This window comes from Sylvia atricapilla, chromosome 1, assembly GCF_009819655.1.
Source record: "Sylvia atricapilla isolate bSylAtr1 chromosome 1, bSylAtr1.pri, whole genome shotgun sequence".
NCBI lineage: Eukaryota > Metazoa > Chordata > Aves > Passeriformes > Sylviidae > Sylvia > Sylvia atricapilla.
The window spans coordinates 27,014,053-27,026,365 of record NC_089140.1 but is presented as its reverse complement, the minus strand read 5'-3'; the positions used below and the strand labels follow the sequence as shown (position 1 = coordinate 27,026,365).

General features: G+C 41.2%; 1 protein-coding gene across 3 annotated transcripts in view; it reads right to left on the bottom strand.

The window, feature by feature from the left end:
* The window catches only part of PHF14 (PHD finger protein 14), a 161,567-nt gene extending 151,755 nt beyond the window's left edge, over window positions 1–9,812 (bottom strand). For all 3 annotated transcript variants that reach the window (XM_066318054.1, XM_066318063.1, XM_066318071.1), the window contains exons 1-2: window positions 9,680–9,812; window positions 9,083–9,193 (exon numbers count right to left, since the gene is read on the bottom strand). In XM_066318054.1, the coding sequence (XP_066174151.1) occupies window positions 9,083–9,193; window position 9,680 (112 nt within the window). In that variant the 5' untranslated portion in view covers window positions 9,681–9,812. The remainder of the gene's footprint in view (window positions 1–9,082; window positions 9,194–9,679) is intronic.
* Window positions 9,813–12,313: the final 2,501 nt, after the last annotated feature.

Here is a 12,313-nt window from a genome sequence, read left to right as displayed (position 1 = left end):
AGGAAATGAAGACAAGCCAGCAGTGAAGAAAGACTGATGTGCCTGAAGAGAGAACTGAGAGCTATGACTGGAACTCAGAAAAAACAGGAGAATTTAAGGCTTTTGGAAGAAGAGGCAGGCAACTCAAGAGAACTACAGATGACGTGAGAGAGAAAATTTTTTTGCAGGGAGAAAACTGGAAGGGCAAAAAGCCAACTAGAACTTAATCTGACTACTGTCATAAAATATAATAAATACATAATCAACAAAAGGAAGGCTAAAGACAATCTCCACCCTTTATGGAATGAGGAAGGATACAGCGCCAAAGGATGAGAAAAAGGCTGAGGTACTTTATACTTTCTTTGCCTCAGTCTTTGGCAACAAGATCCATTGTTCTCTAGGTATCCATCCTCCTAAAGTACAAGACAGACACAGAGGGCACAATGAAGCACACATAATCCAAGGGGAAATGGTCAGTGATCTGCTATGTATCTCAGACACACACAGGTCTGTGGGCCCAAATGAGGCACATTCAACCATTTACCAGCAATCCTGGCTAACCAGGGAGGTTCCAGATGATTAAAAGTTAAAAAAATGTGATACCCATCTGCAAGAAGAGTTGGAAGGAGTATCCAGGGAACTTCCATCAGTCCTGCCAGTCTGACCCTGGAAAGTCATGGAGCAGATCATCTTGAACACCATCAAGACGATGGAGCATTACAGTCTGGGGGCAGAGGGGCTGGAAAGCTGCCCCGTGGAAAAGGGTAGGGGGTGTTGGTTGACATTTGGCTGAACAAGACCCAGCATGTGCCCACGTGTCCAAGAAGGCCAAAGGCATCCCAGCCTCTACCAGCAATAGTGCAGCTCATAGGACCAGGACAGTGACTGTCCACCTGTACTTGGCACTGGTGAGGCCACACCTCAAATCCTGTGCCCACTTCTGAGCTCCTCACTTCAAGGAAGACATTGAGGGGCTGGAGTGTGTCCAGAGAGGGACAATGGAGCTGGCAAAAGGTCTGGAGCAGAAGTCTGGAGAAAAGGAGGCCCAGGAAAGACCTTATCACTCTCTAAAACTGTGTGAACGGAGGGTGTAGCAAGGGGTTGGGTCAGTCTCTCCTCCCATATAACAAGGGATTGAACAAGGTGAAACAGCTTCCATTTGCAACAGGGGCAGATTAGGTTGGGTATTAGGAAAAACACAGAAGAGGTTGCTCCTCAGGGAAGCAGTTAAGTCACCACCCCTGGAAATATTTAAAGGGACACAATTTAGTGGTGGGCTTAGCAGTGCTAGGATAACAGTTGGACTCTACCTTCAAAGGTCTTTCCAGACTAAACAATTCTAAAATTCTATGATACTTGCCAGTTTTCATAAACATCTTACAAGTAACTCCCAAAGCTGTACTCTCATATACTAGACATATCACAGATTAAATGCCATATGTATGCTCAAAGCAAAATGTATCATGTATCCCTTTCACAGGTGTCAAGTGCCTATGTGCACTATTTGTCTTACTGTAAATAAGGTAATACAAGATTTTGCCATGTTAAAATTAACTGAAATTTATAACTGGGCTTTCATTATTTCCCCACCATAAATCTATGACAGACATTTGTTTTGATGCTTTAACTGTGCTGATGCATTTCTAAATAGTCTTATTTATTTATAAAATGCATTTATTTTATATTTATTTATTTTATTTTTATATTTATTTATGAAATTTCTTGCAATTTAAGCTTTCATTTTGTTTTGGAGGGAATCTTAGTCTCAGTACAGTTTGATCTCTAACAGCACTATAATTTACTAACATTGATTCTTGTACATCAATACTACACAATGCAATAATTTAAAGCAGAGAGCAAATAAACACTATTTTCACTCACTTCTCTCCTTCAATTTCTCTTTTCCTTCTGCCTGCACATTTTGCTTTCTACTCTCCTTTATATGTTCATATACACACCAGAGATATCTATAGGATGAGATATCTCTCCTTGATCTGAATGCATCCACTGTGATAGGTGCTTTTCTAGAAAGAGCTATTCTGTGATAACAGCAATTTTTGCAGGTCTTCTTCTGTCAGCTGCACTTTTACTGAGGAAGAGGCTGCAATATACAATTTTCTCCTTGAAAGAAATGCTTAAAGAATGGCTCTTTCAAATTGGCAACCATATCATGTCATTCCCTACAGGAGAGAAGTAGAGCCACTATAAGTGAAAGATGGGGCCAGATACACCATCAAATAGTGAAGAATACAGAGTTCTACTGAGGACAAATATGAGAGATAACAGTTGGGAGAAAGACATCATTTATTCCTCTACATCTTGTATCTTTAGCTCTACAAAGCACAACAGCAGGTGGCAGCCAAATCTAAAGAGGATAATCCTGAAAAGAACAGAGTATTATGCTACAGAATTAACATATATAAAAAGTGTAATAAAGAAACACTCCACTCAGCCTTGGAGTCTTGTATAATATGTACAATGCACAAGACTTCACAGTAAACCTACTGAAATCATTATATGAGTCAACAACAACAAAAAAATCCTCCCAGGGTTTTTTGCAGGACCATTTAACAAACAATTTAAAATATGACACCCCACAATTTTTAATATTTATTTTCAACATCCTAAGAAAACTCATGTATAGAGGGATCAAGTGCTGCACTACAAAAGCACCTGGCCACCCACACACAGGAGACAGTCTGGTTCTTCAATACAGTATTTCACTTAATAAGCAGCTCTTTAAAAAACAGCTTTATTGATTGCTTTAAGCGAACTCTAAAGAATAAGCTGGTTAAAGACAATCATGGACTCAATTTTGGACTTGCCTCTTCCACTAATAAAGCTTTAAAAATTCCAAATAGTAGACAAGCAGCATTTGGAATAATTTCAGAAAATTCTTCTATTTGCACCAAATCCTATCTGGTTGAGTCTTTCCAAAGTATGCAAAGCTACTAACAACGAATACAATCAAGGATTCTGGAACACTGAAAAGCTGACCATGCCATATGGAAAGCAACTACCAAGTTATTACTACTAAATAATATTATCCAACAATGATCTAGCCACCATGTGACAAAGATCCTACGGTGGCCTTTACAATCCCCTCTTTTTGAGAGCAGTAACAAAAACCAGGATGCGAAGAGTTTAATGTCACTCCACCACCATCTTATCTACTGGTCCTTTACCCTCTTCATCCCCCCACAATAAGGCAAACAACTAGCCTTTGACGTGATTATGTGAAATTACCTAGTGATCTCTGCTAAAACACCATGTTAAGCACCATGTACAATCCCTCACCCTGAGTGTGTGCAATCCTGATGGATGGGAAATGTGGGAAGCACTACTAAAAGTCTTTGTTAACAGCCTCTGGCCATCAATTTCTATACAGAAGAACAGTTCCAGTACCACAAAAAATCCCTGGCACATGTGCTGTACCAAACGAACAAAAGTGGCTGTACTTCCTACATATCTGATCTAGACATCACAAATAAAGACCCTGTAATACCTTAAGGAAATGCTTAAACTAACTAGAAAGCTACAGTATTAATAACCGGATGTAAAAAAAAGAGGCAGAAAAACCTAGATCATGTATAGAAAATAAAAACTTAAACTACCAAAGGCCGAGTCGTGTAACTGGTAAAATTGTGGCATTTGTCTATTAGACACAGAGGTCCACTATGCTATCAATAAAAGTATAAGCAAGAACTAAAGGCTTAATACTTCCCTTGCAACATAATTCCAAGAAAGAGAATCTAACACACCAGTTAGATATATGCCCCTGTTTTTCTATGCTCTTTTGCTGTATATGATGATTAAACACTGGTAGACTACCAGCAATTCAACATCAGTGATGCTGGCAGTTAAAAAAATTGAACTGTCCAAAATAACATGATTAAGAGCACACAAAACTGAATCAGTACAGATTAAGATGTTAGAGCTCTATGAGAGAAACTGTCTTCTCAAATAATGTTTTGAAAAAAAGTATTTCATATCTACTAACTGCAGAAGGGGACTGAGCAGACCAGGAGACTAAACTGACTACAACTACACATTTCAGAAAACAAGTATTTAATTTAATAGAAAAAATGACAAAAAGGGAGCAAAGGGAAGTCATTTAGCAAGCAGCTTCCTCACTTTTCCACTAGCAATAATTATGTCCTATGACATTTCAGTAAGTGTCTGTCACAGTTTCTGAAATATGTTAGGCCTGACAAAAATAATCTCCAGCAGAGAGGAAAGCCCTATCGGTTGGCTAAGACCCAGCTGAACCAAACCTGAGAGGTCCCCTCATGTGGGGAATCCCTGTTCAGGCACCACTTGTCACAGTCAGCACTGAGATCCCGGGTTTGATCAGGCTGGGAAAAGTGCGGAGAAAATGGAGGAGCGGGAATGATGCAGAGCCCAAAAACAGAACTTTAATGGTAGTGAAATAACAAACACAGACACCGCCTGGTCCGAAGGGCAATGTCCAAAAACCCAGGGGCATGGTTAACTTAACAATACATAGGATTACCTGAGGGCAAAGGTCCAATCCCAAATGAGGGACAGGGACAGGACTTTGTAAAGGTCCTGAACCAATGGAGAAACAGAACCAGAGACATGACCTATTTTGGAATGATGCATCTTAATTTCCATATCCCGCCTCCCACAGTCTCAGGTCTATGGGTTCTGCATAAACTACCTGAGCTAAGGTAGTATCCATCTCAGCTAGCTTGGTTCCCACAGGTGTCTATTCAAGTTGAAAACCACTCAAAACTAAAGATCACAAATTTTGGCTTGAGTCATTAGGAAGTGCATCATTTACAATGTTAGAACACTGATGAAATTGGGTGCCCTACCAATTGCTTCTCAGCAAGCACCTGAAATAACAGAAATCCCAATGCTTCCAAAGAAAATAGAAGTCAAAAATCTTGTCAGTGACTCCAAAGTTTTACTTAGGGTGGCAGACATCTGTATGGGCAAAAGTTTTACCTGGGATGGAGATACTCCAAAAGAAAATACTGCTGGCATTTTTCATTCTCTCAATCAGAAAAAGCCCTTGTGAATTCCACTCTCAGAAACTACACATTAATATGGAAAGACATGATAATTTACTAATGATTAACTAGTCAATATTTTCTTTTTACCTTCACTGTCTACTGAAACAGTTTACAACTTTACTCTTGCCTATCATTCAGGTTTAGTCTAAAAAACCAAACATATTTGTTTCTTCATCAAGATTTCAGTACTGTTAAACACTACATTATTTTTATCCGTCACAAACATTTCTTTATATTATAATATGCTGTACAGGAAAGCAAAAGTGTAATCTCCATTGTGCTAAGAGGAAACAAGTTACACAAAGATAATGATATTTGCAACTTTATATTTCTAGATTAAGACACAGGTTTTTAAGAATAGATAATATATGCATTTATGTAGATCATACTTGTTTTAAACAGATCTTCTACTGACTTCAACTGCAAGAATAGTACACAATACATATGCAAATCAGGCTTCACCTGCAACACACAAACCCCCCCCCAAAAAAGAATGTATGTAAAAATTTGAGTCAAGAAGACTCGTAGCAGAAGTAGTGACAAGATTGAGTTCTTCAAAGGCAGTATTCAGTTATTTTCTTCTTAGCTACACTGCGATAGGAACCAGTCCCTGAATTCACACATTATTCTTGTTCAGGGACCACTACATTCCTCTGTATGATTTCAATATCAGTATATGTGCTGACAAAACTGACTGAGTTCACCGATGAGAGAGTAGAAAAGTGGTAAATTCTTGCTTTGGATTCCTGCTGGGAATTATTCTACACCTGTACTCTGATTTCTGACATCAGTGTATCTCCAGCTGCTCCCACTGCAGAAAAAAAAATGAACAAAAGGACTCCCCAAAGCATCCTCTAATTAACTTAAAAGCAAAACTTCAAATAACTGATGTGTATTGTGAAAGATATTAATAAAAGCCTTAAATTGATTATATTACAGCACCATCACTTCAAGTCACCTGTTTGTACACTCTGACTCCAAAGGGGCAGTTTTCTTGATTGATCCCACAGTAAGATTACATATGACAGTCTTTCTCATGGAACAATTTTTTCAAGATGTTTACAAAAACCAGAAGAACACAGTATTACAGAATATGGCATTACTAATAGAAACAGAGAAGCCATTAAAAATTACTTTGTTCAATATAAACATAACAAAAATCCCAGAGGCCTGAAGACTATTAACATTAAGTAAATTTACAAGAATGAAACAGTTCTAAAATCCATTTCTCTAAAGAGATTTCAGAATGTTGAGATCTTTTAAGTGGAAAAGGCCAACTGACTGCTGGTATGACCTAAATCCAAAAGAAAAGAAATTAACAACTCTGCAAGTATAAGTCTATGTTGCCTGTGGACTTTTTGGTGGAAACAGAGGTTAAGTGATTTGCAATATTTTTTATAAAGAAAAAAATTCACCAAGGTGCCAGGACCCTGAAAACAAAAATTCAGAAATGCCAGCTGCTTCCTAAAAGCACTTAACAGCAAATTCTGAAATCCTTACTGCACTGCATATTCCCAGAAATCTGGCAGAACAATGAAGTGTAAAACTTCAGGTGCTCTGGATGCAATCCCCATATATTTGCACAGTATCATCTACTAGTACATATCAGAGGAGATCCTAAAGCTCACACATACGGACACAACACAGTCATCAGGGAGAAAACAACTGCAGAATTCTTTTACCTCCGTATTTAAATAATCCTCTAACCTACTTTTTAAATTTGTTTTGTCATTTTGAACACAAATGTACATTTGTAATGAAATAAACATAAAAATATATGTCATGGAGCTGTGGAATTACCATAGTAGAATTTATGCTCACACTCAAAGTAGTTCTTACTTCTGACAAACTTATTTCCTGGTGTAAGCAAACTACACAATGTCATTTTGAATTCAATTTGCTTGAATTCAATTCAAGCAAATATTAAATACTGATTTGTAACAGGCTGCTCATGGAAAGTCTTATATATGTGTGTAAGAAAGTCCCTTTATTTAATTGCTTCTTCCAGCCAAATCAAAAAGGACTACTTGCAAACAAATTTAACAGTATGTTATATCAGCTTCATTTTAAACCAGTACACAAAATCTGCTTCAGATTTTGAGCAACTATTCGTCTAAACTCTCATTACACATAAGAAACTCTTATTTATGACACATAAGAAACTCTTATTCATAGTAACTTTCTATTCCCCAACTCCTCCAAACTCCCACAAATTTCTTCTCCTACACTGAAAATCTTCAAATAAAGTGTAAGTTGTCAAACAAATTCTCTTGCTACTTCAAAGCGTTTTCACAATATTTTAAGTTTTATTAAACAGAACATTAATTTCTCCTATAAATGATAGATAGAGGTTCAGATGTGCTAAAACAACAATTCATGAGATATAGGAACACAAAACAGCAATTAGAAAAAACAATTTAAGTAGAACCTGGGTTTTTCCTCATATGCTTGTTTCAATTCAGTGAAATTGCATATTTAAAGGAAAATCCATTCAACTTCCTCAAAGTGAAATTGATTTCAAATACACTCAAGGCTAGATACTGACCAGCCCCCTCTAGTATATACAATGTCCTAAAAGTCAAAAAGGACAGCAATTACAAATGAATCTTCTGCACTCACACACTGCTGAGTCAGGAAGTTGCATTCATTATTTTAAATTAATGACTGTCTTTTGACCAACTAATATACTGTTCTGAATTATGTGTTCATCACCCATACTCCCTTTCCAATCCTCATTTTCCCTTAAATCCTGCCTACATTACTGTTCCAAAACAGGGAGTTTTTCTTTGGTAATTAAAAATAACTTCCTTTTATGGCAAATTATATCCTTATTCAAAAGAAAGGATCAAAAAGCCTGAGAACATAATTAAAAGAGTAAATGAAACAAGCCCCCAAAAGTCTTAAAATGCAATTGGTAAGATGACATCCGTTTTACTCTCTTAAGCCACTGCAGCCTGCTCTACCAGACCAACCAAGGGAAATACATCTAAGTCTAGAGGAAGAGGTGGTGAGAACAAAACCAACCAACCAAACCAAAACAGCCACAAAGAAGGAGCATTAGGGTGTATCTTAAACCTGACAGTGGATGAATGATTATTAAGCATTTTTAAGTTCATCAATACAGAGGAACTTGCCAAGTGCTAAAGAATAAGCCTTTAAATGGCAACATTCACTATACATTCATGCAAAATATACACCAGCATCCCCAGTGCAGAAAGAACAAAGTCAAGTTTTTTGATAAGCTGCCATAATGCTTCCCTCACATCTTATACATCTTCTTGCAGTCACACCTCCTGCATCTTCTTGTTTATTCCCCTCAGCATATGCCACAGAACATCTAATGTGCAGTTCACTGACCAACATGGTCCTATCCCTTCTTCCCCTTTCCTTCAATATACTTGAACTTACTAATTTTATTTTGGCCATCTTGTCTATTTTCAGCTTCTGTGAACGTTCACTGCAGATACAGGAATCTGTACATATAGAAAAGACTACAAAGCAACAACACTCTGTGGTAAGGACTTCCCTCTACTATGAGACGTGTACACTTTTCTGCATATTTCTATCTGAATGGACACCTTAAGTTTGTCTATTGTAAAACACAACAAAACACATTATCTTTTTGCTTTAGGTTCTTACTCACCGAGCAGAATTAACCTTGAGAAAATGTCAAGCTCCTAAGTCCAAAACAAACTATTATCCAGACTTGTTCAAAAGAAAATGGCTTTAGATTCTTCTTGATACTAAATACAGTGAATATTCCAAAAATTATCCCTACACTGAAGAACTCAAAAACCATAGATACAGTTAATGCAATCTGCACAGAAGCTACTCAAATGTTTCTACCAAAACTTGTTTCACAATCATGAGATTTCTGTTGCAAAAAAAAATAATCACAATTGAAGTATTGATTCCCAGGTATCCAATCAGGTCACTCCCTTCAAGGGGCTCCAAGTCCCAGCAGACTCACTACAAGCATTCTGCCTCCTGTATGATATTAAATGAGCAACCATAAACCAAAAATGAGATAATTCTGCACCGAGGAGATGAGAAAGCATATTTACCTGAAGCATCTCCAACTTTAAAATCACTGTCATCAGAGCTATCATAATCTAAAGCTTCCAGCAGCGAAGCTGCCAAAGGCTTCACCTGTCTCCTCTTCGAACTGCGGTCCACTGCAGGGAAAAAAAAGTGTTGTTACTGGGTGGCATAAAGAGAATTCAGCATCGCTAAGGGCATTTAAAATACAAGGCAGCACGGGCGTGACAGGCAGGGACAGCCCCGAGAGCAGCCGACAGCCGCAGCGGGGTCCCGGGCGCTCCCGCTCGCCCAGGTGAGGCAGGGCAGGGTCCGCCCGCCCGGCGGAGCGCTGGTGCTCCCTGCAGGCGCCGGGAACCGCACGGCACCGCGCACCGCGGGCTGCCCGCAGCCCGGGAGGGCTGGGCGGGCGCTGGGGCCGCCAGGCGCCCCCGGAGCAGCCAGCATCCCCCGAGGACGCGCCTCGGCGCGATCCGCCAGCGACCAGAGCCGGGGGGGACGCGCAGCCCAAGGGACGTGAGACGCCCAAGGGACGGCGATGCGCCCGCTCGCCCGGGGGCGCTCCGCGGGTACAGCGGCATCCCCGCGGGGCAGGGCCGGCGGAACCGCCGCGGATCACTTACTAAAGCCTGCGCGGGTGGGCGGCGGGCGGGCAGGGGCCCTCGGGTGCAGCACCGCCGAGCCCCGGGCCCCTTCCCCAGACAATGGGCACGGCGGCGACCCGGATGCAGACCCGCGCCCGCCCCGCCGCCCGCCCCGCCGCGCAGGCGCCGCCCGGGCGCGTGCGCACGGCGAGGGGAAGCGGGGAGCGGCGCTGCGCGCGGGGCCTGGGCCGCGCTGATCGGCCACTGTCAGCGCAGAGCGGCTCCTTCTCAGCGCCCCGCCTGTAATAAACAGCTCTAAAAACCACTCCGCACTTTCCCCTTTCCCTGCTTAGAAACGAGAAAGCGTTACAAATCTGTAATCATTTAACCCCTGCTCGAAGAGCTGAGTTTCTCGTGGACTCTGTTGCATTGTCAGTCTCATTCCTGCACTTTTGAAGAACGGCAATCCATTGCATTGGGAAGTAAAAATAAAAAAAAAAAAAAAATTTGGGAAGAGATCGTGAGAAATGTATTTGTAGAGAATTCTTAAAGCCTGACACAGGGCACACACATGTTTAAGGCCAGGTTGGATGGGGCACTGAGCAGCGTGGTCTAACTGAGGGTGTCCTAGCCCACGGCTGGAACTAGGTGACTTCAATGTGCCCTTCAGCCCCAAACCATTCTGTGATTGTATGGAAATACAAATCCCAGGGGTTATTGTTTAAACACATCACATGAGTCTGGGAGCTCAAAAGTACAAAACCTAATGGTGGGAGATGGGGAGCAAAGGGAACAATGCTCAGCCGTTGCCTTTGCAAGAGTCTCGGCTTTGCCTCGGTTGCAAGGGCTGTCCTTGGCCTTTGTGTGCACATGGTTTTTCCAGAGTTCCCTTCACCTCTCCCCCCTACACCACCAAAATGAGCCACCTGCACAAGTTTTAAAAGAACTGATGCTCTGGCACACAGATATGACTTGAAGAGCTTGAGGATGGAGAATAGTGCTAAACAGGAAAGCCTCCAAAAGGATTGTAAGGACTTTAAAATTGGAAAATGTGTGTTTAATGATGGATAAATGTGGGGCCAAACTCATTCTGTGGTTGTATGGACAATCACATTATGAAAAGCCAGCATCCATAAAGGAGACAGAGAAGTTCTGCAACTTTATTTGAATAAATGGAGAGGGTCCACTGGGGCATACACAGCCTCCTTTTATCCTAAACTCCTCACCAAATGTTGCTCTTTTCCTTTCCTCACTTGCTGAGGTACTGAGAAGGTACAGCCTTCTTGAACTGCCTACCACATACTCCCTCCTTGAACCCGTCTTTTACCCCGAAGTTCAGAAGTTAGGTTTGTGCAGACCCACTTGTCTGTTTCAGGAGTCAAACTGGGCTCTGTAACAAACCTGCAGCCCAAAGTTCAGAAACTCCCACTTGTCCATTTCAGAAACCCAAGCCGTCTAGGCTCTCTACCAAACCTGCCGCTTGAAGTTGGTAGAGATATTAAGACCCATTTCAAAGACGGTAACACCCACACCCTCACCCATGGAATTGTTTGTGAAGACATTAGCACACATCTTCCCTATCGAGGTGAAGAGTGGAGAGGACATAAAGTTTGGCAAGTATATGTTCTGTGGCCAGAGCCTGTGCTACATTTAGCACAGTGCTGCACGTACCAGAGCCAAAACTCCTCATGGCATTGCAAAGGTGGGTAGCTTGGTGGTGGTGGTGTGTAAGTTTTTAAATAGAGCACAGATGTGACTGGTTGGTATATGATATAATTATGCAGCTGAAATACTTTCAACTATAATTTTCTGTGTTTCTGATTTTGAGTATTTTAGAAGGACATAAAATTCCAAAGGTAAGTATAAATTCTGTTTTAATTCTGTGCTTGAATTTCCTGGGGTTTCATAGCTTCTTATCACATAGCTGATGCATTCACGCTGACTGCTCCTGTTTCCTCCATCAATTCTTTGGCTAAATAGGAGGTGTGACTGCAAAGTGAATTCTTTTCCTGAATCTGGATTTGCCAGTGCTACCCAAATATGCTATTGGCCCATGAACTGTAGTATTTTCTTCCAAACTCTGGTCAGTTACCTTGTTCAATGAGGCATTGTGTATATCAGCTTTTCACACCCTGCGTGTTCATTTTTTCCCTTTTGTCTGGCAACCCGTATCCTTCTATTTCCCTTCATGCACTATTTCAGTCTTAAAAGACAAGTAGCAGGGCTCAGATCCCTTCGTTGAGACTCTGCAGATCCATGATAATGTATGCAGCAGCAGCAGCAACGTTCTGCTGAACCTCCTCCCTTGCCAATGGACAAGCCCCTGCTCTTGTCCCAGACACAGTGATTGGCAGGACAGCCCAAATCACATACAACAGCAAGGAACAGTAAAAAGAACTGCCCCCAAATTTGGCCCAAATAGAAGATCGGGCTGAGCAGTGCAGACGGCTTTGAAGAATGAGAGTTTTCAGCACAGACAATGGGAGAGGAGCACCCTGTAGAACAGTGGAGGATTTATGAATCCTGTAAGTAAGAATGTCAAAGCAGATGTATGGACTGTCTGACTGTCTGACTTTCAGTTCAGCCCTCTGGGACAGGCTACAATGCTGGGATTATTCCAGTCTCCAGGTACATAGTTCAGGCAGGAAGAGGTGATCAAACAGAAGTTAATTA